Source organism: Exophiala bonariae (genome assembly GCF_035927105.1).
Source record: "Exophiala bonariae strain CCFEE 5792 chromosome Unknown scaffold_11, whole genome shotgun sequence".
NCBI lineage: Eukaryota > Fungi > Ascomycota > Eurotiomycetes > Chaetothyriales > Herpotrichiellaceae > Exophiala > Exophiala bonariae.
Genome location: NW_027042486.1, coordinates 109,546 through 134,617, shown reverse-complemented (window position 1 = coordinate 134,617; position 25,072 = coordinate 109,546). Strand labels below are relative to the sequence as shown.

The 25,072-nt window shown below is 51.1% G+C and overlaps 11 protein-coding genes across 11 annotated transcripts; 4 read left to right on the top strand and 7 right to left on the bottom strand.

Annotated features, from left to right (window-relative positions):
* Nucleotides 1-437: 437 nt before the first annotated feature.
* On the bottom strand, nucleotides 438-1,355 carry LTR84_001695 (uncharacterized protein; the record flags this gene model as incomplete). The annotated part of the gene is made up of 1 exon (XM_064845314.1): nucleotides 438-1,355. One exon carries the CDS (start codon nucleotides 1,353-1,355, stop codon nucleotides 438-440), a length of 918 nt encoding a protein of 305 aa, XP_064706859.1.
* A 1,223-nt stretch (nucleotides 1,356-2,578) lies between these two features.
* On the top strand, nucleotides 2,579-4,048 carry LTR84_001694 (uncharacterized protein; the record flags this gene model as incomplete). Its single annotated transcript, XM_064845313.1, has 1 exon — nucleotides 2,579-4,048. One exon carries the CDS (start codon nucleotides 2,579-2,581, stop codon nucleotides 4,046-4,048), a length of 1,470 nt encoding a protein of 489 aa, XP_064706858.1.
* A 909-nt stretch (nucleotides 4,049-4,957) lies between these two features.
* Nucleotides 4,958-7,417, bottom strand: LTR84_001693 (uncharacterized protein; the record flags this gene model as incomplete). Its single annotated transcript, XM_064845312.1, has 1 exon — nucleotides 4,958-7,417. The coding sequence occupies one exon, from the start codon at nucleotides 7,415-7,417 to the stop codon at nucleotides 4,958-4,960; it is 2,460 nt and encodes an 819-aa protein (XP_064706857.1).
* Nucleotides 7,418-10,091: 2,674 nt separating this feature from the next.
* LTR84_001692 (uncharacterized protein) lies at nucleotides 10,092-12,140 on the top strand (the record flags this gene model as incomplete). Its single annotated transcript, XM_064845311.1, has 1 exon — nucleotides 10,092-12,140. The coding sequence occupies one exon, from the start codon at nucleotides 10,092-10,094 to the stop codon at nucleotides 12,138-12,140; it is 2,049 nt and encodes a 682-aa protein (XP_064706856.1).
* Nucleotides 12,141-12,520: 380 nt separating this feature from the next.
* LTR84_001691 (uncharacterized protein) lies at nucleotides 12,521-13,534 on the bottom strand (the record flags this gene model as incomplete). Its single annotated transcript, XM_064845310.1, has 1 exon — nucleotides 12,521-13,534. The coding sequence occupies one exon, from the start codon at nucleotides 13,532-13,534 to the stop codon at nucleotides 12,521-12,523; it is 1,014 nt and encodes a 337-aa protein (XP_064706855.1).
* A 1,040-nt stretch (nucleotides 13,535-14,574) lies between these two features.
* LTR84_001690 (uncharacterized protein) lies at nucleotides 14,575-15,480 on the bottom strand (the record flags this gene model as incomplete). Its single annotated transcript, XM_064845309.1, has 1 exon — nucleotides 14,575-15,480. The coding sequence occupies one exon, from the start codon at nucleotides 15,478-15,480 to the stop codon at nucleotides 14,575-14,577; it is 906 nt and encodes a 301-aa protein (XP_064706854.1).
* A 661-nt stretch (nucleotides 15,481-16,141) lies between these two features.
* LTR84_001689 (uncharacterized protein) lies at nucleotides 16,142-16,673 on the top strand (the record flags this gene model as incomplete). Its single annotated transcript, XM_064845308.1, has 4 exons — nucleotides 16,142-16,366; nucleotides 16,430-16,492; nucleotides 16,557-16,606; nucleotides 16,664-16,673. The coding sequence occupies 4 exons, from the start codon at nucleotides 16,142-16,144 to the stop codon at nucleotides 16,671-16,673; spliced, it is 348 nt and encodes a 115-aa protein (XP_064706853.1).
* Nucleotides 16,674-17,338: 665 nt separating this feature from the next.
* LTR84_001688 (uncharacterized protein) lies at nucleotides 17,339-19,612 on the top strand (the record flags this gene model as incomplete). Its single annotated transcript, XM_064845307.1, has 2 exons — nucleotides 17,339-18,085; nucleotides 18,149-19,612. The coding sequence occupies 2 exons, from the start codon at nucleotides 17,339-17,341 to the stop codon at nucleotides 19,610-19,612; spliced, it is 2,211 nt and encodes a 736-aa protein (XP_064706852.1).
* Nucleotides 19,613-19,718: 106 nt separating this feature from the next.
* On the bottom strand, nucleotides 19,719-20,815 carry LTR84_001687 (uncharacterized protein; the record flags this gene model as incomplete). Its single annotated transcript, XM_064845306.1, has 2 exons — nucleotides 19,719-20,115; nucleotides 20,184-20,815. 2 exons carry the CDS (start codon nucleotides 20,813-20,815, stop codon nucleotides 19,719-19,721), a joined length of 1,029 nt encoding a protein of 342 aa, XP_064706851.1.
* A 494-nt stretch (nucleotides 20,816-21,309) lies between these two features.
* On the bottom strand, nucleotides 21,310-22,106 carry LTR84_001686 (uncharacterized protein; the record flags this gene model as incomplete). The annotated part of the gene is made up of 2 exons (XM_064845305.1): nucleotides 21,310-22,024; nucleotides 22,099-22,106. The coding sequence occupies 2 exons, from the start codon at nucleotides 22,104-22,106 to the stop codon at nucleotides 21,310-21,312; spliced, it is 723 nt and encodes a 240-aa protein (XP_064706850.1).
* A 1,435-nt stretch (nucleotides 22,107-23,541) lies between these two features.
* On the bottom strand, nucleotides 23,542-24,252 carry LTR84_001685 (uncharacterized protein; the record flags this gene model as incomplete). Its single annotated transcript, XM_064845304.1, has 1 exon — nucleotides 23,542-24,252. One exon carries the CDS (start codon nucleotides 24,250-24,252, stop codon nucleotides 23,542-23,544), a length of 711 nt encoding a protein of 236 aa, XP_064706849.1.
* Nucleotides 24,253-25,072: the final 820 nt, after the last annotated feature.

Genomic DNA, 25,072 nt, shown 5'->3' with positions numbered 1-25,072 from the left:
TAGGGCTTGCAGGTACGAGGAGTCCCTCTCGCCCTCTGCCCGAGGTCCTTGGGGGTGCCTTAAGGCGGGGTCTACGAGTATGTCCATCTCAATTACGGAGAGAAAAAACAACAACGAACAGCAACCTCCTCAGGTCCTCACTGTCGCTCAATTGAGCGGTCAACCATCCAAGAACAGTTCGTATCAATAATGTAATATGATGGATTGTAGTAGCTCAGGCTGCTGCATCACTTCTACTTAGTTCTTGACCATCATGCTTGTTCATGGCGTTGATCATCGTTTCCCATTTGTTTGTCTCCGGTATGTGCATGCCCCAATCTTGTTTCCAATGCAATCCCCTGCATGCAGATGCAGCCCATGCCCATCGCTGATGCCGTCTCAAGTTCCGAACGCCGACGCTATGCTGAAATCACTTTCTTCCTCACACCTTGGTCAACTCATGACTGCAAGTTGATTTTCTGCAACGCTTGATCGAGAGCTTCCCGCTCACGCTTCTTCTCCTGCTCCATCAAGAACTGTGCATACTTGGACCGAGGGTTGTGGATCCCACATTCGGTCTTCTGCTGGCCCTTCCATCGACCTGCTCGTTCATCTTCACCTTCCTTGACAGGTTGAGTCGAGTGCCAATCCCCAACACTTTTGTATCCTCGATCGAGGAGAGCATTGTATGGCACATCATTCTCCTTGACGTATTCTTGGATTTGTTTGAACGACCAGTTGGCCATGGGATTGACCTTGATCAACCCAGCCTCGTCAACCTCGATGATGTCGAGGTCACCTCGTTGACCTCCTTGACTGCGCCGTCGACCAGTCAAGACTGCAAATGCATTGAGTTCCCGGTATGCCCGTTGCGTAGGTTCCACCTTGGCCAGGTAATCATATCTCTCGTCATCCGTTTCCCACAACTTTTCACCATACTTGTCTGCAAATTCTTGGGCCGTCTCAACTCCATCGGGCTTGTAGACGTGGACGTTGATCAACGGATACTTTTCTCGAACCTTGTCGACAAGGTCTAGTGTCTCGGTGAAGTGGTGCAGGGTGTCCATGAAGACGAGATCCACCATTTGTGGCCGAGGAATCTTGAGCTTGGACAGCATATCCAGCGTCACAAGACCGGTGAGCCCAAAGGCAGTCGTCTGGAACAGGTGTGGGAGGGAAGTGATACACCACCTCAGGATGTCCTGAGGCTCAAGGAATTGAAGCTGGCGGTTGAGAAATCGAAGATGTTGTTTGGTAAAGTATACTTCAGGCAGGCCGAATTCACTGTTGTCACCACTGGCATAGCCTGAGTCGGCCCCCTTGAGCGAGGGGCTGTCCGAGCCACTGCCGGTAGGAGAATTGGATCGAGAAGCCATTATGCTGCAACTAGTTTCAAGCGAGATCGTGGGGGGCAAGCAAGTATTCACCGGGCACGACAGTATGGGGAATATAAAGGAAAGAAGGCAAAAGGCAAGCGTGAGAACCTGAAGACATAAGGAGGGACCAGAAAGGAGCTGCTATGCCCACCTTTACAAATCGACTTTACGCCCACTTCAAGTTCATGACAATATCATCGTCGAGCACGCCATTCAGCTGTGGAGCGCACTAGAAGACATCTTGGGCTGGAGAGTCGAGGCTTTGGCTGTCGGAAGGCAGAAAGAAAAAAAATAATCTTGCGCCATGGTCACGTGCAATCACGCCATCGATGGTGAGGCATTGCTCAACGATTTGATTGGAGGGGTCACCGATCCAGCTCTCAAATCATGCATGTCATTTGTTGGAGTTATTGAGCCGGTTGACGGGATGGCTCGATAGATTTAATCCGAGCGCGTTCTCCTTCCGCCAACCTGGATTTCACAGCCCTCTCGAGACAGGTACTCCTGCACACAGAGCCATTTTTGACGACGGGGTCGCCTTTGCCGAAAGTCAACCCCGCAGACCTACCATGAGCACATCAATAACAAGCCAAGGTTCAGTGATCCGGATGATGATTCATAGGAGCAACGTCGCCTCGTCGGCTCCGATGAGGCGTGGTCATATTTAGACATGAACAAATGGAGGTGTTGATATTGCTTTGCAAGCAAGCGGCTTACACAATATGACGCAAAATAGACGTCTTTCAAATGGAGCAGGTTTGCCGAAAGCCCACGTGAGCACATTCCCAAGACCACGTGCATACTACCTCATCGCTGCCCAGACCACCCAAAGGTCTTGGATTGTAATGCCTCGGTTTCGTGATTGAGATTATTGAGAATTTCATACTGCATCTGGGTGCCAAAAATACTGTACTGCAAATGAAATCAGTTTCCGTTATGATCATCTCTCAAGACTCGCTCCAAAGCAAGAATATTGGGCACAAAATCCTGGATGGTATCTGACACCGTGGGTACCTCTTCGCCAATCTCTACGTAGGTAGAGACATGATTGATGCAAAGAGCAGTGTTCCTGCATTTCCCCCTTCAGCTATGACGTAGCATTGCTGCCCCACTTTTTGTTCCTTCGCACGACCTCTATTCTGACTTCTCAAGAGCACAACCATTTTGAACAATTCAACATTCGACGACGACGACCTCGACCTATTGACCGGAGTGCATCAGAAATGGCTTCTCCTCCTCCGTCTTCAGGTCGACGTCGTGGTCTGAGTCTTGCCAAAGAGTCTCTGGCAGGAAATACCAGTACCTATCTAGACGGCAACTTGGAATACCGATCCCATCAAAGTGGGCCAGCGACAAGCATTGATGGAGTCCTCGATGGCCATCAACCACAACTTCGAAGTCCTCGAAATACACTCTCCAGCACTTCTCTCTCGTCACGCAGGTCCATCAGTGCTATCCCACCATCTCCAATTGTCGCTCAGGATACGGCTGTCCACACCCTATCCCATACCAACTGTATCGCCGAAAGCCATGACCCCGCCAGATTGGTAGCAACCATCTACTATAACTCAGCTTCCCCACGACATCCTCATATTCATCCAGATCAATCACCACAGGCGCGACCATCGGATCCAATCCCCGTTCCGGAGATCGTAGAAGGCTCTGCACCAACCACCAGCATCGCAGAATATCCCCTGGAGCCACCAGCACCAGAGCCTGAACCCTTGGATCATCTATATGGCGCCTATATCTCTCAAATGTGCTTGACTCACTTCCTGTCAACTCTGGACAGTCTTCTTATCCACAACAAACCGGACGAAAGACGTCTCACTTCGTCACACCGCTGTCTCTCCCCGGACCCGTTCAAGCCCCGAATCGTGGAAGTGACTTTTTCACCACCACCGAACCCGGAATACCTCCCGTCGGAACTCATCTCCAAACATGAATCCATCTACAATTTCGAGCGAGAGTGGAACTGCGAGATCATCCTGCAACCCTCCAACGTCTTCCGGCGCCACAAACGCCTCTGCGTCTTCGACATGGACTCGACGCTCATCCAGCAAGAAGTGATCGACGAAATTGCCGACTTCATCGGCGTCAAATCCCAAGTCGCCGCAATCACCGAGCGCGCCATGAACGGCGAGCTGGACTTTGCCGCCAGTCTGACGGCCCGCGTCGCCCTGCTCAAGGGCGTCCCCTCGGACGTCTTCGAGCGCCTCAAGCCCAAGATTGTCATCACCCCCGGCGCGAAAGAACTCTGCAAAGTCCTCAAACGCATCGGCTGCACATTGGCCGTGCTGAGCGGCGGCTTCCAGCCCCTGGCAGACTGGCTGGCCGGCGAACTGGGCCTCGACCACGCATTCGCCAACCATCTGATCTCGGACCCAGACTCGCAAACCCTCACGGGCGAGCTGCACCCGGACTTCTCCATCGTCGACTCCACGCACAAGCGCAATCTCCTCATCAGCCTCGCGGCCGGCAAAGGCATCCCACTCGCGCAGACCATGGCGGTCGGCGACGGCGCAAACGATATCCCCATGCTCAAGGCCGCAGGCCTCGGCGTCGCGTGGCGTGCCAAGTCCAAGGTCCAGATGGAGGCTCCTGCGAGGCTGAACGTCGGCGAGAGTATGCTCGACATTGCGTATCTGCTAGGCCTGACGAAGAAGGAGATTGATGATTTGCTGCGCGATTGATTGATTCGCGTGATTTGTTGTGACGCATAGACCGATCGATGATCCGAGAGATTGATGACGACGACACGATGTGAAAGAGAGGGCACTGTCGTACGTATGCTATGCGCTCGTGCGAGCGAGCGAGTCAATCGGTAGAGACGGGATGAAAGGGAATGCGGGCCAAACGATTCCTTGTGGCTGGTGACCAGAATCGACAGATTTCGGGGGGTTCATCACCCTGAGCGTGAGAGATACTAGTAGCCCAGACAGTCCTAGTACACCGCGACACATAGTCTAGTACCACCATTACGCAACAATTTTGACGATGAAGAAAGCGAATGCGGGATTCACGCTGTTGAATTCTTCCTGTTCCAATGAATGCTAGACATTGTTTTGCGGTGCGAGGTCGAGGCGCTCAATGAATGGCTCACTCGCTTACTCGCTGTCCGCTAAGCTACTTGTACAAGACGAATTCAGTTCAATGAGAGCCAAGCAAGAAACGGCCATCTCGTTGTGGTTGGCATGTAGGAAATCCACGCATGACGCTGGTGACACGTCGAAGCAACAGAATGTAGTCCCCGACCGAAGTACTCCTTTTATTTGGCTTACGAGTTCCCAGAGCATGAGAGAAAAAATATACCCAACATGCGTGGAAAACGCAACGGATAGTAGTATCATGTACATGTGAGACAATGGTAGTTAGAATGGTCCCAAGAAGAAACTCCAAGAACCGAAAAAATGGGTATCGTAACATGCGCCACACTATCTAAAGCCCGTCGCACCGTAAATGTAAGCCTCAACAGAGGCGATGAATCTTTCTTCCAACTCATTCGTATCCATACGAAACATCCACATTCAAGGGTCGTGCTTGTCGGTTATCACAGGCATCCCAGAAGTTTTGTTTTAAAAGAGCCAATACCGACAATGAGTTCATTTGCCCCCAACAATTGTCGAATTGCCATAGACTATCGTGAAGTCATCGAAATTCAGTGACAGGTTCAGGTCTCCAGTCTCGAGATTCACAGAACCCTCGGTACTATTGGTGCTGTTGCTCTGTTTTTGGGAGAAGAACATCTCGATTTGTTGCTGTGCATTGACGGCGACACTCACAGTACGGATTTCTTGAAAGACATACATGACCGCCACTTGAGCAAATTCGATCTCCTTATCTGTGATCTTTGAGCTTGGTCTAGCAGTCGAGGTAGTCCCAGTTGCAGCAGAAGAGGCTGTTGTAGACACTGATTCGGATCCGGTTGGCGATGCCGTTACACCCGCACTGTTGGCAGATGAGGTAGCCGTTGTAGTAGGCTCACTAGCCTCACTGTCAATGGTCGATGATGAACCTTGGAAGACGATGCCATTGGATGTGTTGATATCACCCTGTCGTCTCTCGAGCTGTACATCGCCTGTACAGATAGCAGGATTTGTCACTTGAGGTGCAGGAGGATTTGCGTGAATGACTGGTGGTGGGCCGGTAGAACCTGGTAATTCGAATTCGGGTAGAATGATAAACCGCTTTTTGTTGGAACCTGAATTCAAAGCGCTGGAGTTGAAGTCTACCAGCGTGTTCTCACTGGTACAGGAAAGATTGTTGGAGGAAAATAGAGATAAAATGGTTGAGACATTAAGAGGGATGCCGAATTGATTCTGTGGTGATAGAATCGGCATGACAGTTTTTCCGATGGTAGCATTGTTGTACTCGTTGGATCCTTCTGTCAAGGAGATGGTGACGCAGTCTTGAGCATTTCCGGGCGTGGTGCATTGGCTACCAGTGAAGCCGTCAGCGCAGATACACTGGCACTTGTCGAAACTAACAATGCTTATACCACCATTTTGGCATTGAAAATCGGCAGCACAATTGGCCAAAGAATTACTATTGTTGTTGCGGTTTTGTTTTGGTACAAGGATTAGGAAGATGGGTATTAGTACGGCGGCAGCAATCAGGACCACAACGACAATAAGGACGGTGATGAACACAGGGATGGATAAACCACAGAGTTTTCGTCGGGGTCTTTTTCCCTTTGTGTTTGAGAGTTCGGTAGTCGAAGCAAAGGGGTCGCCCTTTTCACTTAATGGCCAATTGCCATCGCGACGGTTGGTTGGGGTGCCTCCAATGGCTGGAGCTGGAAAAGCCGAAATCATATCAGACATGGTGGAATGACGATTACCTCCATTGAGCTTTTCTTGACTGCCAAACATGTCTAGCATTCCAAGACGGCTGGCAGTTTTACCTCTGTCCAGATTGGCCGCTAATTTGGTCGCTCTCTTGATGAGATCAGCCAGACTTGTTGTACTTCCTCTAGCTTCGGCATCTCTAACGGCGTCCATATCGAGTTGTGGAGGCCTCTTACTGGCAGGGATCTTGCTGCTCATAGCAGGAGGTTGATCAATGCCCAAGCCCATGAGTGGGTTTGTGGATTTTCTCGAGTGAGCAGTACTGGGGAGAGATGTACTGGGTAGAGAAACACCATTGCTATCGGTGGGGAATTGGGAGAGGATGTGGGCGGATGAGAACGTGGTGGCCGTCTTCGGGGTGCGGAGGTACTCTCGGTCTTGCGAAGGCGAGGCAGGAGGTGAAGTATCGAAGGGCATCCTCACAGGGGTATAGCTCCTTGATCCAGGTGCACTATCATTGAAATCGATGGGCTTGTTACCCGTGCCTGCCGCAATTGCAGCACTCAAAGCAGCCATGGCGGCATTTTTGCTTGCAGGAGTTCGAATGGAGGCTTCCTCGGGTATATCTTGTTCAAGATGGCTCATTCGAGTCTTGATGGTTGTGACGGCGGGCTTTGCACGTTTTCCTACACTGGCTTGACGAACCATCTGTGGAGAGTTTTCAGGGGAGCTGGGCCTCGTGTCTTCGATACTGTATCTGCCCTGTGCGTAACGTTCGTCCACTCCCAATGCCTCACTTTCGGCATAGACGGAGCCAGAATATCGCCCCCTCGGAGTTGGAAAGCCACGAGAGCGCGAACCGGGAGTTGTTCCTGGTGTGAAATCATCCAAAACCGAAGACATGTATGACTCGTGCATATTATTTCGTTCTTGCCTGCTCCTGGTACCTGGAGGAGGAGGAGCCGGTGGGAATCTGAAGTCTTGGATTAAGACGCCCGAGTTGTTGGGTCGTGGCTGTTGGAGGTCTTGGGGTCTCACGGGAGGCGGAGCGACTCCAACGCCGGCAGGAACCTGTCGAGCACTCAACTTGGCACCTTGAGGAGGACGGACGGAAGGGTGAGGGGGGAATTGTGAGTATTGAGATGGTTGGGCGTAGGGAGATTGTTGCGATCGTTCCTGCGATTGCTGTTGAGATTGGGGTTTGTATTGAGGGTAGTGAAAGCGACCATCTTGGGCGTTGGGGGGCTGCGCCCGCTGGGATCGAGAAGAATCCATTGGGGATGTCGGTGGAGATGGGCAGTGATGACCAAGAGGTATAAGGGATTGGTCGGTGAGCAAGTCTTATAACATAGTGGACCCGTTCCTGACACGACGAAATCGAGGTAGAGGTCGCTCTTGCTCTTGCTCTTGCGTCAAGAATCAAAGGACCAGCTTTTGCTTCCACCCAACAATGAGCCAGACCGTGCTAGCTGATGGGTGGGAAGGAGAAAGGGTGGTAGGTTGGGAAATTGTCTGAGCAAAGCTGGCTTGCGCAGTAAGAATGTATTGAATAGAGTCGGGAGATATCCACACGGAGAAGGATCGATTGTGAGGGTGGAAAACAATGAGAAGAAAGGGTGAAAGAGTGACTAGAGGTGAATTGCACGGCAATGATGGATGGATGGATGGAGTGGAAATAGGATATCCAAGGTGCCCAGGTGGTGGTTGTAGTTGGTAGAACCAAGAAAGATGAAGCCCAAAACGAAGAGAAAATGAGAAGGAGTGTAAAGCCGACCAAGGAGCGGCGCGCAAAGAGAGAATCCCGAAAGAGGAGGGAAGAGGGAGTGATGGGATGGGATGGGATGAGATGGAGAGTGAATGTGAGAAGACGCAGACGCAGTACAAAGACAGAAGACGAGGAGTGGAACTGGCAGAGTCGGTGGTGTAACAAAAAGCCCAGCCAGCATCCATGGATGTCTCTCAGGCTCTCAGGCTGTCAGGAGTCAAACCCAATAGCCTTGACGGGCACTGAGGAGCCGGACGCCCTGGTCGAATCTTACAGGCTGCAGTGCAAGGCTAACAACACCTAGGAGGGGCCCGGAAGGACTTGGGGTTAGTTTAGTTTTGGGGCTTCCCGCGTCTCCAGGGTCCCGTCCATCGCTATTATGGCTTCAAGCACAGGCTTATCATTGAACGGGAACGCCCCCTCGGCCTCGCTTCTCTCTAAAAGTGTCTTCGTCTAATTCCCCGAAAAGGGCTAGAAAGTGCTCGCATGGGCTAGCATGGTTCAAGCCTTGAAACTCTGAAACACGAGGGCCTTGACTCGCCCGTCCCTTTGTTTCCGACCATTGTGCGCTGTGCTGCAGTGCCATTGCTCACCTTGTCACAGGTTCACGGTGTGCCGACACACAGGCAATTTTAACACACAAGACCATATGTCTGTGGTCAATCGTCACTTACCCCAGGTGCTCGGATCTTTTCCAGGTTGAAGCATGGTTGACAGGTCAGGACCATGAGGACCATGAGAGCACGGGCTTCATCTTTACAAAGCTTAGAATAACCGTACATGGTCGGCATCTCTTGTCGCACTTTCAGCAGTGCTGCAGCTGCAGCTGCCAGTACGTGCATATACTCGTAGGTCGTCCCTCATGAATAATCCAGAATATCAATGCATGTCCTTGCTAGCGGCCCTCCGACATGAACTCGTAACACGCCATCCTACATGGTCAATTCTGAAGCACCAATACTCCTGTCTGACAAGTCACATTTATAGTATCCCACAGACAGATTAACGCCTGTGGCTCTTGAAACGCGTCTCTGTCAGACACCCAATCTACCAGATCCCTCACCGACCCCCAAGTGGCGCCATCACTTTCCCCTCCACCAAACCTCCACTTGGTCAAATTCATCTCTTTTTCTTTCGCACAATCTTGACACAATGTCGCACGATCTGAGATTACTTCTTCAACCATTCCAATGACTTGCATGATGCTGTGATGACTCGGACATCCAACTGATCATTATCAGATATCAAAATGACCTGCATGGGACTATCTTGGAGGCTGGGCAGCATCCATAGCAATCAATCATCCCGATGATGACGGCCCATTCCATTCCATTCCGTCCGTTCTCGACTCGACTCAACAACTTGGAACTTATCCGTCAGTCGTCAGTCGTGAGTCTCGGAGCCTGCAAACATTGTTATTCAAGCCCAATCGTGTTGGTCAAGAGCTTTTGTGCTCTGGCTTTCTTCACCCGCTAGCTGTGAGACTGAGGGCCAAGTGTGGACAATCCATCAGAGCGCCTGCTTGTTGTGCGGACGATTTGCTCTTGCTGCACCATCGACGGCAAGGTTGGCTCCGTCGAGCCTGCCGCTGGCCACAGAATGTTTGTCTCATGGGAAGGCGCTGTCCCTCTCGCTCCCCTACTTCAAAGTCATCTGATATTCAATTCCTCCCACTCTCTTGTGTCATCCATGTCGCTCGTTCTTTTTGGTTTGCGAAATGGTCGCAGACGTCCACTCCTTGCTCCATTGGATGAGCCACGCAACGAATTAATTAAATCACATTGCATTTCTCCAGATCCCCGGCAAAAGATTGCAGTATGGAAGGTACCCCAAGATCAATTCCCTCCACCGAATCATCCTCCAAGTCCTCCAAGTCAAGTCACCTGCCGGGCACTCCGAAGCGTAAGTCAAGCGCCAGCCGTTATTCAGCAATGGTGACGCCAATACCGGTGACCTTGCATACTAACCAGCATTCGCTCCATTGTTCCAGCACCAATAGACCCTCCACGAAGACGTTCTTCATTGTTCTTTGCCAAAGTTCTGCAGCATACTTCTTCTCCCAAAACACCTGGCAAGACACCAGTCCAAGACAGAGAATCCGATGCTTCCCATTCGGATAGCCATCCTACTGTGCCGAGCACCAGCTGTACAAGCCACCTTTCCCCTACGTCAAGATCAATCGCCATGCCTGGTCACGTACCACAGATGCAAAAGCTCTTTCAGAATGCAAAGGCAACTTTCAGATTAGACGTCCGATTTGCTGCTTCCCCTGTAGGCTCAATTGACGCCAGGCTTCCCACAAATGTCGAAGTGGCCAGTCATCAAGACTCAACAACTTCGGGGTCATCTTTAGGGACACAGCCGCAGAGTGTTAGTACTCCTTCCAAAGACTGGAGATATTCAACGGCTCCTGGATTTCTTGCAGAGTTTGAGCTGGACGTTCGAGAACCCTTTCCAGAAAGATCTCCGCAGTTACCGACACTTCGCTCAGTCGATGCAGACCAAAATCAGGTGTTGGTGCCAGAACCATTGAGCAGTGGCTTCTCAACCCCAGTCAACTCCAAAGCTCTTCCGCCAACAGAGACTGGGAAGAGCAGTTCTCCACCATGTTTCGATATTGAATGCCCAAACCATGTCATTAAACAGTCTATGGACATTGTACTGCAGGATGTAACGACTGGAGATATCTTGAGCCCCGACGATTTGCAGCAGCCACTGGAAAATCTGAATGTGGGCAATGACCCCGTGATGGCCATGGCTACAACAGACAACTCTCCTACTGCTATTGTCATGAGAAGTCACCAAACGGGCTTTCAAGATCCAGATCCGGAACCAGAAGCGAAATCACACGACACCATCAGCTTATCAGAATCCGCAAAGGCTGCTGCAACCTCCGCAAAGGTCAAGCGTCGGATATTGACCGAACTCTTTCCCAAACCTCCAACCCACACGAATAGCCCAATATCACCAGTATCTTCCACATCACACCCTTCAAAGAGTGAGCCCACTTCATGTCCAGCTCCATTACTGCATCAACGTGGACCGGCCGTCATATGCCCAGACCCGACTCTTCACTTCAGACCAAATAGGCCTAGCTTTCAACAAGAGGAGCACCCAGACTACCCACACCAATTGCATACCAACTTCTTCAGAGAACATGCCGGAGCCTATCATCGCGCAACCGACACCGGGAGTCCAATGCCTCTACTCAAAGCCAGAGCTTCGACGGAATCACCCAGAGAGATGAGGCGTCAGTCTCATGAAACCTTGCGATTCCAACGACACCTGCATGACTCTCGAGTCTATCGTCAGCAGCTTGACCACGGTGTTCGACCACGTCCGAGTACAGCAGATGAGCATTTTCAACCTGGATGGTACTATAACAACGAAGTCTCCCCACCTCAGATAAGCTACGGCCCAGAACTTTACTCTTTCTCTACTGCGGCCGCCAAAGTGATTGGTCAAGACCCTGCCCCCGATTCACGAATTCGAGATTCTTACAGGACTGACACCCTGACACCACTCGCGAAACCACCACATCGATTCAGGAAGAATGGCATTCTGGCTCTTGCCAGTTCACGAGGGGTGGGAAAGTATTACGGAGGTCCAATGTACCAACCCAGAGCCAGTTCCCGTCACATGCATTTCAGTGCCACCCCTCCACCTGATGATGTACGATTCCGAAGCAGTCCACCCAGATCATATTCTGCTTCTATGCATGGTGGGCCTACTCGAAAACGGATCAGAGATGCCGAAGCAAGGCGAGTTGAAATCTTTGAAGATGATCCGATCACTGAAGAGGAGGAGATTGAGATTGACCCCAAATTGAAGTTGGAAGAAGGAGAAGAAGTGATGGAGCTTGATGAAGAGACCCGGGCGGCGGTCAGAATGAGTTTGTATGGGACACCATCAACACAATCTAGCATGAAAGAGCTGAGCCCGAATGTGACGGCATGGAGAAAAGGTGATCGGCCATCAGGGTCCCGCAAGAAGCGGAGGCCAAGTTATTGGGACGGCGACTTGACGGAAATAGTGAGAAGCCCTGCGGCACGGCGTATGGTCAATTCATCAGTCACCAAAGAAGTCGATTTGAGATCGCAAGCAGCCGAGGTGGAATATGAGGAGGTGGTGTTCAACGAAGGGTCAGTGCAAAGCGAGGATGAGCTGGAAGGTGTTTCCCGAACTGCGGAAGAACCAATATTGAACGGAGAGGATGTACAGATGGAGTATTGATCCGCTCAACACTCTTTTGGTGGATACCCGGTATATTTTAGGTTATAGCGGTCTCGGGGGGCAAGGCCAGGTGGTGTTAACACGATGCAGAAAGGATTGCTCTCAGGCGGCGCGAAGGCGGTTGTACATGAAGCCAGTGCTCCAGTATAATTCTAATCATGTAATAAATTAGTCAAATACCACGCTGAATAACATTCTCCTTGGAGCAACATTCTCACGATCTAAACTGTAGGTGATTTGTGTAGAAAGCATTGAGAAATTTCCGAAATTGTCCAAGGCTGAATATAATTTGTGAAATTGCGGACCAGTCCAACTCTCGAGACAAGCTGAGTGCCACAGCCGCAATAATTAGTCACGACCCCAGTATTATACCTAGGTATTCAAGACCTCACAATCACAATCTTCCCACCAGCATCATGGCTCTCCAACAGCGTATGGGCCTCTACAATATCCCGGGCATCAAAAACATGAGTGGGCTTCGCATTCCAGGCCCCTTCCTCGATCTGCTCCACGATTTTTTGCAGCGGAATCCCACTCATCGGAAACTCACCACCCCCAAGATTCTTGCTATGGAACAGACTGAAGTGCACGCCACTGTCCATCTCAATCATGGGATTGAAGTCCTTCAGCGGCGCCAACCCGCCGAGCCAGCCCGCCTGGAGCATCCTCCCACCAGCCCTCGTCACCCGGATCGAATCAAGCAGCACCCTGTTCCCGACGAGATTGAGCGTCTTGTCGAATTTCTCCGCGGTGCCGGTGCCGGTACCGGTACTAGGTCCGGTGAACCGCGCGGCTAGCACATCCTCCTCGAGCATCGCACTTTCCACGCCCATGTCCCGCAACATCTGGAAGCGGCCCTCCCGCCTCGTCGTCCCCGTGACTCTCGCGCCCGCACTGACAGCAAGATGGACGGCCGCCTGGCCAATCGTGCTCGTCGCGCCGCGCACCAAGACACGCTGGCCGGCCTGAATGTCCAGTATGGTATGCACGCACGTATACGCCGTGGAATAGACCTCGGGTAAGGCGGCAAGGTCCGCCCAGGACAGTCGTGTCATCACGGCCACGACATTACTCACTGGCACGTTGACGTACTCGCCGTATCCGCCGGGGATGCTGCGGCCCATGCCACCCATGACGGCGACGACGGTGGTGGAGGCGGGAAATGTCCCCGTGGGATCGGCAGATACGGTTCCGACGCATTCAAGCCCGGAGATGGCGTTCCATTCGTCCCACTCGCCGCGTCGCATGTGCATTTCAGCGTGGTTGAGGCCGAATGCCCGCACGTGGATGAGCACGTGGCCGGCTGTGGGAATGGGCGTGGGGACCTGTTGGGACTGGAGGACCGAAGGCTCGCCGAAGCTGGTGATGACTATTGCATCCATTTGTGAGGACATGGTACGCTTGCGGTTGGGGCTGGTTGTTGTGGATGGCAATAGGGATGGGAAAGGGAGTTGCTGGAACGAAATGGACCTTAGAGGACACGAAGCGGCCTTGTTATGATGAGAGATATAGATGGATTGAATTGGTACCTTTTACCTGATGTCTGTGCATGGTGGAGTAGATATATATCTATCTCATTTCGTCCTCGAAGCCGTCCACATGTACCAGATTCCCTTCAGGAGTACGCAGCATATTGGAAATGAACACGAACAGCCGATGAAAGCAGCGAGGACAATGCACCGACTTGTCGTGTCCGATTTTCTCTTGGGCGCTCTTTTCGGCCGCTGGTAGCCATGAATTGTTACAATGCTACCGGAGGTTCGCCGGTTATTGCTGGGCGATCCTGGTGGGAGTGGATGCCAAAAGGGTGAGTTAAGGCAGCAATGGATTGAAGTAAAGCGGCGAGCCAATCGCGTATTGAGGTGACTACCTTAGGCGCGTCATCGGGATTCTGGCAGCCCAAGAGCAGGATATGGAATCAGAGAACTGTCGCTCTTAGTTCTTGTTTGAGCAACAGAATCTAGCTGCTTGGGGTGACTTTTAGTCATACGAGGTCGAGCAACATGGATGGATGATGACCATCCAAAGGCAAGTGCACGTGCAACATGATCATCTTGTGAAGGAGAGGTGATCTGAAATGACTTTACGTCTTACCGATATACACTCAACGTAAAGATACTCAACGATATGCTCTTTCAAGCATGGTCCACGGCGAAGAGTTCACTCAGAGCAGCCTGAGCAGCTCTGGTCTCAAAAACAGCGCTCGTTGACTTGGACATGCATTAATCTGAACGGTGGTTTCACCAAAGGGCCTGCTCCGAAAGATTCTCGTGATGGCGGTGTGGATTCCCTCCTGCATCCATGGAGCAAAGCCAAAGCATCTAGCAATAGCGTGCTTCTGCTCGCGTTTCTGATCAGGCATCGTTGCTGAGACTGCCGCCTGAGATCCAGACTCGGTGATAAGCCATCGATAGATGATAGTTAATCCACTCATTTAAGTAGTAGGCTGCTCTTGGATATCTACGTAAGTCTGCTCATTTAAGAAGCCCATCTCTTGTCGAAGTAGACGAATGTCGTTCTCCAAAGCAGCCATGGATGACATAGTAGATATGAGATCGGGAATGGTCGAAGTAGTGCTCGTATTGAAGCAAACCTGACATTGGCGGAGATGTGGTGGGATCAGAATACCATACCACCTCAGAGGATCCGAAGACTTGGGTTTGGGCAAGGATGCATCTTTGTCGGAGTCCTCATTGGTTGGAGGTGGTACAGAAGTAATGGTGTAGGTCAAGGGATGAGAGGGGGGGTGATGAGACGGGAGCTGTCTGAGAGATGATACAGGATCGGTTTGATCGGATGGGCCATTGGGGAGTCGGTCCTTGCCATCCTTCTCGTTCCGGTCATGATCATCCTGCATAGCGTCGACGATATCCGTATGCTTATGCTTCTCATGGTCACGGCGTTGTTCCGCAGGATGGTTGACAGGTTTTATGGCTGTCGCCTTCCGCCCCATTCGCCGCGGATCGTGTTCCCCAGAACTTTTGGACTTGATCTGGAGTAGCTTGGATGCCTTCATACGTTCATCATAGCCCTCTTCGCCATACCGTCGACCAGGACCGAGGGTAGATGTCCGATTGGCCTGAGCTAGGGAGAGGAAGCCGGACGAGAAGTCGGTGGAGAGTTGGGCGCGGAGGGTGGTGTAGGTGTCCAGCAGGTCAAGATAGGATTCCAGAAGGGAGTCTAGTAGATTAGATAGACTTGTGTCTTTATCTGAGGGGCTTCCAGTCCGACCGGGGCCTATTTGACCATCGCTTGGTCCGGCTTGTTCTGCAGTTGGAGATGGGGAAGATGTTCGAGAAGAGGGTGGTGATGGGTATGAGGAAGGTGCAGCTGCAGCCATGGTTGAGGTCACAAGCAGAACTCGTAGTAGATCAATTGAGGAATGTTTGGATGGTCTCGCAGAAGTGGCGGAGATGAGAAGGTGGTGGGAGAGGGAGGGAGATCGTGGTTGTTGGTGCTGTCGATTCGGTCATATCGGCGACGGGGATAGCAAGTCGAAGAAGTCAAAGTCGAAGTTGAAGAAATAGCAGCACTCGCCACCAAAATCATCATCACGGCCATCCCTCCTCCACTTCCACCGCGACCACCACCTCGAACTGCGCCTTTACGGTCCAACTCAAACTGTAACATATTCCGTCTCTTCGACTTCTATGTTTTGAGCTCCGTCTTGGTGTTGAAGCTTGCTTGCGCTTGTGCGTCAGTCTTGTGCATCACCACAAGTCTTTTCATTGCGGAAAAATCAACACCATCAAGGCACATATCTAAATACCATCCTGAAGTCAACAAACTACGAAGCATACCTCTACTCGCATGATCTGTTAGCATCACCTGCTGTATTCGCGTCCGCTCTCACCAGTCTCATCACGCCACCTGGTGCAGTAAAATACCTGAAGTCTTGATTACGCACCCCAATCCGTCCCACTTCTCCACGATCCAATCCGGTCGATCCATTGTCAAAACCTGAGGACATCAAGAGATCTCAACTATTCCCCGATTCAGCCATGGCTTCGTCGGCCTTAGCCACTGCTGCCGATACCTCTGCCTTCAGTGTGCGCTCCCTCTACCGATCCTTACTCAGGCAATCCAGCCAATTTGCAAACTATAACTTCAGAACCTATGCAAGAAGACGGACGAGAGATGCTTTTCATGAACATCAACGTGAGCAGGATTCCAGGCGCATACAAGAGTTGGTACAGACAGGTTTGAAAGAGCTACAGGTCATGAAGGTGTGTCTAAGATGATGCCTACTCGATGTTCACCATCACTGATTCAACTTCCCTCCATTGCAGAGACAGACCATTGTATCACAGTTTTTCCAGATTGACCGCTTAGTGGTGGAAGGTGGAAAGTCTGTAAGTCTATCTGGGCCCTTGTCCTGCTTGCTCTTCCGAGTGCACTTTCTCACAATATCAACAGGGCAAAGAAACCGGATCAACCAGCGAGATTGTCCGACAGAAGGACACTGGGTTCGTCTTACTATCTTGCTCCTTGATGGCCTACAGGACATACTGACTTCTTTCCAGATGGGACTGACAGACCCATGGCACTTTCACGTCGACTCACTGTACATCATATGTCATTAATGCTTGAGATAGACAACCTTGTGATACCAAATGAACATAACAATCTCTTCTATTCCCGCCCTCTTTTTGTCCTCCAAGTGCCCGCCTTATCAGCCGGTGAAATGATAATCCGTAGTCTGAGCCAAGCGGCGGCCTGTCCCGCTTTTAGCGTGTCTTCTAAGTAAGCGGCTTCGGCACACCTGCTGTACTAGATAGAAGATGAACACCTCGTCGTCGCGTATTCCTTTCATCTCTTGATCAACACCATCATCAACTTTTCAGATCGACAACATCAGTCCACCCCCATCATCGCTTCAACGCACAGAGACTGGATCCGCCTTTTATATAATCAAGAGATCACTGCAACCAGTGCGATTTGTTCAACAAATTGTGCTCCAAGCCAAGATGGCACCAGTAAGTACACTTTCAATGGTTTTTTCACATCGCGATCGGCTTGATTTCACCACTTCGCATCATCAATGTAACTCCCTTTGGTTCACCTTCCCGTCCTGGTCGTTGGACAACCTTGGCGCTGAGAGCGACGCCGAGTCCACTACCGCTCGTCAGTCCAAGTGCTCCATTAATTAAATCCGTTGCTCGTTCACTTTGACAACCTCCTCCATTACCAACGACAACATGGCAGATCCAAAGCACGTGCTTCGCTGTGCTGTGCCCGATTGCAACCGGAAGTTCACTGTGGGGGGTTCAGTGTACCGACACTGGCGTTTGAATCACCCTGAGTTGACGGGTGGTAAAACCCGGGATGATTCCTGGGCTATCCCCATCGACCAGGGCGATGAGAACGCTGTTGGAGGCGAACTACAATCTCCGGTCAGTGAGCAACCGGTTGCTGCTGGGCCAGCCAGCGTCGCTGAGGAGGTGGTGGTCCCCGTTGCTGTCATGGCTCCTCTTGTCTTCTCTCCTCTCCAACCTCATCCTCAATCTCAATCTCAACATCCTTCTTCTTCCCTTCTCCCTCCTCTCCTCTCTCCCTCGTCTTACTTCCCTCCCTCCTCTCTTCTCTCTGCCAACTTCTCTCCTCCTCTCCCTCGCCATCCTCTCTCTCCTCAATTCCTTCGAATCTCTTCTCCTCCCTCTCTCCAGTGCCGTCCTACTCACCAGAACCAGCTTCGATCTTCGAGATCGACCAGAAACCAAGACCACAATGTGGCACCCCGGAACCGCGCGGGAGGTCTCGACCTCGACCCAACAGAGGGTCTCCCAGTCCAGAATTGGGAATTCCAGACTGTCCGGGTCAATCAAGATGAGACGACTGAACCTGCCGAATCTGCCGACCAAGGACCTAAATTTAATCATCCCAACTATCCATGGCCCGAACAGCCGCTCCCCGCTTTCTTCCATCAACTTCCTCTGCTTAACCAGGTAAGTGAGCCCTGTCTCCTCACTTGGCTCGACCTATCTCACTGATCATTTTTCTGCCTCTAGCAACTGATCCAACGGGCGCGTACTGGCAATACCAATCCTGAGCGCTCAGAATGGGACCGCAAGAACCAAAAGTGGATACCAGGTATTGAGAAGGAGAAAGCGAAGGCCCGAGCAAAGGCTGAAGCCACGACGTCAAATCTTGGAGACCAGGATGGTACTGAAAATGAAGACCTCGACGATGAAGAGAACGTCTCTGGAAAGCGACGCAAGACAGATGCCGGTCCTCAAGGACGTAGCTTCGAGTACAAGAAATGGACAAAAGTACCACAAGCTATCGCAGAACAGAGGACAGAAACCAAATATCTTGCCGATCGTCGACCTGGAATGCCCAGTCTCTACGGTGGGGCTTACAAAGCTACAAATGGTTTCGGTTCTTTGGGAATCAATCCAAATGCTGGTTCTGGAGCAATCGGTTTCGAATTTGGTGATGCAAATGGGCTTGGAAACACATCAGGGGTTCTTGGTTCGGCTGCTGCTGTTCCTGAACCCGTTCCTGTCCGCAAGAACCCTCCCCCTCGACGTAAAAAGAAGGGTGGGCCAGGCCGTAAGAAGAAAGAACCAGTTCCTACACCAATTACCACTTCCACCACCCAGCCATTAAGTGCAGTCGCCACTAATACATCCACGGAGAACCAACTGCAACCAGTACTTCCAGGAGCCCCAACTGGCGACACACAGCCACAGGTTGAAGATGCTGAAGGCTCCGGGAGCGACAGTGATGATGATGGCAGTGAAGAAGGAGAAATCGCCGAAGAACCAGAGTTACAGACGCAACCTCCACGCCCTGTCCTCGAACAAATTACCCCTGAACCATTTTCTCCCTCGGCTGCAAATGAACAAATCGTGGAACCGACAGCACCAGTACTGGATGCGGAGGTTACAGTGGAAGAAGGCCTATCGAAGCCTCTACAACAATCGCCACAACCATCAAATGGACTAGCAGAAGAAAATATGCCAGTCTTAATCACATCAGAGCTTGTCGTGGATGCAGTTCTAGCAGAGCCAGCCGCCCCCACAAGTGTACAAGGATCAGCAGCACCTTCGAATGCAGAAACCGCAGTTCAAGAACCGCAATCACAAATTGTACAACCCTCGCCTGAAACAGCGTCAAATGAAGCTGATATTGCAACCATTCTCGATACCGATCATCCTACAACAGATCAAGTCATTGAGACTTTGCCTAATCCTACAGTTCAGGGAGCACCGGCGGCAGAAGTTGAAATCATCGAAGCTTCAGCTTCCGATCTCATTCCCGAAGTCACCCAAGTCACCCAAGATGTGACAGCGAACACTGAATCATCCAATGACGTGGAAATGCAGGACGTTGCTCCTGCCGAAGCTATCGCTGCACAACCAGACATCCCAGCAACAGCACCTGAAGGCGATGGAGAGATTGATTTGCTCGGAGGACTAGAAGCAGCTGTGGACAAGGAAGCGGGCGCATCAGCAGCAAATGACGAATAAATTCTCAGGTTGTTTCGCAGTGTATGAATGAAGGAGGAACTGAGACACGAGGGGATGTCACTTGACTGGCTGTATCAATTGCCTGTCTTGTACCTTGTATGTATAATCACAAAAGCTTGTCAAGGCAACCAGGTACCACGGCATCAAGCACGCCAATAACATCATCCCAAACACGATTCTGACCTTTCTGGCCCTCCTCATCAGTGACCCAACCGGGCACTTCCTGCTCTCGAATCTCACATGCAGAGAGATAACACCCATGGCTGTCCTTGCCCGCCACTACGCCGTGCAAAATAGTGCGGCTTCCCATCTCGGCTGTCCGCCCGTATTCGCTGAAACAGTAGTCTGCGAAGGAGCGGTAGTCGCCCTTATAGTTTCGCGAGAGCTCGGTCTTGCAGACCCCCGGGTTGACGTAATTGATGATCACGCCAGTCTGGGCAACGGGGAGGACACTCGCAAGGTGTCGGATCGTCAGGGTTTGGATTAGTTTCGAGAGCGCGTATCTGGAGAGGGAGTCAGTTTGAATGCTTCACGTTCCTTTTAAGAGTGGGCGTGAGAGAGAAAATCATACCGCCGTAACATCTGCTGAGCGTCGCCAGTCTGCTCATCCAACTTCTTCAATGGAGCATCCTGAATCTCCTCCCACTCTTTTTTCACGGTCCAACTCGCCTCACTCGCCGTGAACACCAGCCTAGGGGCGATGCCAAACTGCTTGCCACTCTCCACCAACACCGGAAAGAGCAAGATGCCCAAAAGAAGCGTTCCCAGGACATTCACCGTGATCGTGCGCTCATGGCCCTCAGAAACACTCCACTCGTCCAGTGCGACGGCGGCATTCTCAACCACCGCATCGACCCTCTCTAGCTCATCGCTCGCCCGCTTCGCAAATGCCTGCACAGACGCGAAGCTCGAGAGATCTATGGCCCAGACGTCCAAGACGCCGGTCTTCAGCGTCTCGCTCTCAATCTTCGCTTTCGCGGCCTCGCCGGCCGATGTGTTGCGCACGGCGATGATGACTTTCGCGGCGCCGAAAGTGACAAGATGCTTTGCTGTTTCGAAGCCAAGTCCGACGTTCGCTCCTGTCACGATGTAAATGCCGCCGGTGCAGGTTGAGGATGACGCGAGGATTGGCAGGTCCTTGCGTTGGCCAGCGATCCATGCCGGTGTGAAGACTGAGGCCGCAATTTCTTGGATGCTTGCCATGGTGATTTGTGTTTTAAGACGATGAAAAATGGACAGATTGCTAGGCTTGGATGAATTGATGAAAGGACTGATGAAGATGCAAGAGATGTTGGCAGATTCTGGCTCTTTATATGTGCTCTCTGCAGGTGTTTAGAAATCGATTGACTGGGTTGTGCTACGTGTGGTTGGCCTCCTTTCCAGGGCCAACGGCGCCCCGGCCTTGACCATGATCTGGGTCTTTTTCTCATGGAGGGGATTGGATGCCGAGCCACGAGCCAATGAGAGAGTATTGGCTCGATCGAGTATACCGCATCAATATCTCAACCGGGCACATTCGGCCGAATCCAATGATTGAAGGCGGAGTATTTCTTGTATCGACCCCCGAGCTTCGTTGTAGATATCGAATTGACCAACCAGAGAGTAGCATCCTAATGCGGGATAGTTCAGGACAGCCTTGTGAGAGGCGGCCCGCTGGGAATCGGACCTAGATATGCCCGTGAGCACTGGACGAGAACTCAGACATCATTCGTCAGAGACTTCATAATTTCGGAGTTGTGCTGGCAAAGGTCGCTGAAGATCTTTTGTGCTGATTCAGAATGAAGAGGATCGACCCAAGGATATTTGTGAAGCATTCGCTCGAAATCCTCCTGAGACTGGATTCCAAGATGGGAAATAAGACTCTTTGCTGTCTGAATCAGCCAGTCATCCCCTATCTCGTCGAACATATCAGCTCTTGCCAACGACAAAGTCCATAGCATGATCTCCATATTGGCCTTGTCTTTCGAAAGGCTCGTCTCCGCAGCTGTCCGAAGGATGCCAGCCAGCAGCTTGAAATCCGAGATCTTGTGTGTCGGACCGATGAAAAAGGTTGCGACGAAAGTACTTAAGCCAAGATGCAGGTTTTTGTCAAATTCACTGTCGAATGCGGAGTCCACAAATGTGCTCAGGTTGAGGAGACGGTGCCCGAGAAGAACCACGGTCTGGTGGAAATAATAGTCGGTAGGTTTTCTCGGACCTCGACTTGCCCTGTTGAGCCTGTTGGCGAAGCTCAACGTGTCTAGTAGGATTTCCTCCAACACTGGAACTACTTGTCTGTAGGGCGGTTGATTTGAGCGGCAATAGTCCCGTGGAAGTTCTTGACGCATTTCGACAAGCACCTCATACCCTGGAACTTCCTCAATGGGACACCACACCTTGGTACCCAATAAAAGACCCAGCTCCAGATCGGACCTGCGGAGCTTATTTTAGTGACTGAAGCTCCATCGATGCTGTGAGTCGAAGTATAAAAATTGCCAGGAACTCACCGAAACATCTTATGAGCAATATCAGGACAACTGTTCCGAAGCCTCGCAATCCCTCCCCTCAAGTGAACCAGTTTCTGGAGACCCTGGAAATGCAGCAGCCCCTGCTGATAGCGTCCACCCAAGCATTCGAAATGTACCAACGCCATGACCACAGCCAGCGTCGAATCAGAGAGCGCATCATCGCCTGACAGTCTGTCCGTGACCATATGGTAAGCATTTGCGGCGCGTCGTAACACTTCCCGATTGACGTCTAGCAGCGATTGGGCAACGACGCCACCGTCCACGATTAGGGAGATGGCGACATTGCAGTGGAAGTCTAAGAAAAGGCCGAGAGTTTAGAGAAGTTGAGAATGACTATTATAAGCATTGCAGATGTGAGACTCACATGCCTCGTCATGGAAGAGATACTGGATCCAAGTTGTACGGCAGGCTTCGAAGACCATCGAGGCACGATATTCAACGGGTTCATAAAGCGTAGAAAGAACTAGGGTTTTCTGTCAGTACCTGCCATCCTGATGCCTGAGGCGAGCGACCAGGGGAGTAAAAGAGCGAAGGATAGAAATTAGGATGACATGACTGACACTTTTCCAGTGAGCGACGCGACTGCGACGAAAGATCAAACGGGAACGTGAGAACCGATAGTTCAGTGGTGATAGGAGAAGTCGTTATCGCCCTTGACAGCAATCGGTCTGCGGCTGAAACGCTCGAAATGTCAGGCGACATGGCTTGTTCCGTCGATGCATTGACCATATCAGTGGCTGTGGTGATGACTGACGTGCTGATGGCTAACGTGCCGTCAGCTTGACCGTGCACTCTCGTTCTGGCCTTTCGTCTGTGCAGAGTCTTCCCAAGATTCCTCCCTTTGGCCACATGGCTGCGAATTACCCTTCTAGTTCTCGGGTCGATGGATTCGTTGTCGATAAACCTGAAGGACATCTTTTATTTTGATATGGGTGGTATGAAATGCCGAGGGTTAAATTGCTGAGTAGAAAGGATTTGGTAATCTCTTGACTGTCAAACAGCTTGTCTCCAGACTATCAGAATTCCCTAACCTTCGATTCGATGGCATCCTTGTAATCCCAAATGCACTTCCGTGTCCTAGTTTGTGTAAGACACGTTACGGATAAAGGTCAACCAAGGCTAGAGGAAGAGTTGTCGACCACTTCGGGCGATGAATTTCATTTTCATTTAGACTTGGCAATGTACTATTTACTATTTATAATCGTCTCGTGCATAACTCTTCAGTCGTGATTTATGGACTGCATTTCCGTCATTCTTTTCGTATAGACGGCCAGTTTCCCCTGACACGTTACATGAACGAGTCGTTCTGTCAAGTATCCCTAATCCACCATTGAATGCAGCTTTCAAGCTGATGTGCACGCTTGACTCTAATCATACATCCTCCCCACAGCCGTATCAAATCTGACCAGCAGATTCAGAAATTCATGTTTGCATCCGAACGTAGTGGTGTGGAAGAGTAGATCGTCGTCCACTTGGAAACTCTTTCGGAAAGTCTTCATACTGATGCAAAAAGGGTTGCGATACAGCACGACCCTTGTCCATGGCAGTGAGCCTGACTATTCCGACCGGAGACTGACAGCGGGATGAACATGATGAATCGCACGTGTCACTCCCAATCTCGATCTCTGTGATGGTGGTGCAATATTTTTCGAGCTCGCTTTTGGTAATATAACTCCGGTCCAGCGGACATATGCTGGTGTCCACAGAAACCTCCGAATCCATGGAGAACCGAGATTGTGAGGGTAGCGAGAATTGAAAGTCAAGTATGTCTTTGTCCTCGAGATTGGTGGTCCAGACAAGGCTACCGCTTTGCCTCGTAGCAGAATTCTGTCTCAAAGCCGGGTTTTGTCTCATGGCAACATTCTGGCTCATCCAGTAACTTAGCCGACGCTCCGGAGATATGGTAAGAGCGGCTTCAATGTCGATATTCTGGTCCTCTCGGGCACAAGTCCATGCTTTCCAAGTTATGTAGAAGAGTCCTGTAAAGGCCATGGCTGACAATATGATTAGGAACACCAGTGGCGCGACAAACACAGAGTCCATCGCCAGGAGGTCGCGTGTCCATAACTTTTGTGCGATTCTTCTGAGAGCAGCTGATTGTACGATTTGGTGGGGAAGTGGTAAAGAATGCATGGTGGCGAAGGAAAGGTTGGTTTTGCAGACCGCTGAAAGTTGACTGCGCACACGCTGACCTGATATCGAGAAGTCTAGAACTGGATTGTGGAACTCTTCCTTTGATCAGCATGTCCCAAAATGGGACCTCAACTCTCATATAGATGTGGGGAGGCTGGTAAAATGTGACGGCTGGGTGGTCATAGCGACCACGCGGGGACGCATAGACCCGTGAAAAGGGGCTCGTCCCGTATCCGTTGGACTGGTAATGGCCAACAAGCGCCCTCTCTTTCGTATCCAAACAATTCCAGAAGCACCTTTGCTCAGACCATTCATGTAAGTCGTAGTTCTGAGTGCGCGGGTCTCTAGTTCTCATTTCCTCTGCACGAGATTGGTCGTCTTCAAGCACAAACTGTACCGATGAGCGATAAAACATCCATTTGTCATTTATGGTCAGTGCTTTTAATGTTCCTCGTCCAACGTGGTTGACTAGGGGTTCGGAAGGGAGCTCCGAGCTGCAGTGTGTTTCCCGTCTCTGTGGTAAGTTCCGCATAGAAGACTCTTGTCTTCTTCGTTCAGACTGCTTCCTCTTGTTGCTGAGTGAAGAAATCGCAGCACGGTCACAGTTTTTCGAAAGATAGCCTTCACAGGCTCACCCGGTTTGTGCTCAAGCTGAAATTGTCTCAAATATGTCATTTATTGAAGGCCAGACCCTATGCACACGTGGACGATCGTAACAGTCGCGCTCTACCTGCACAATAATCATTCTCCAGCCAATATAGTGAGGAAAGACAAACGCCATGGATCGATGCACTTCTGTCGCTGGACATGTCAGCCACTT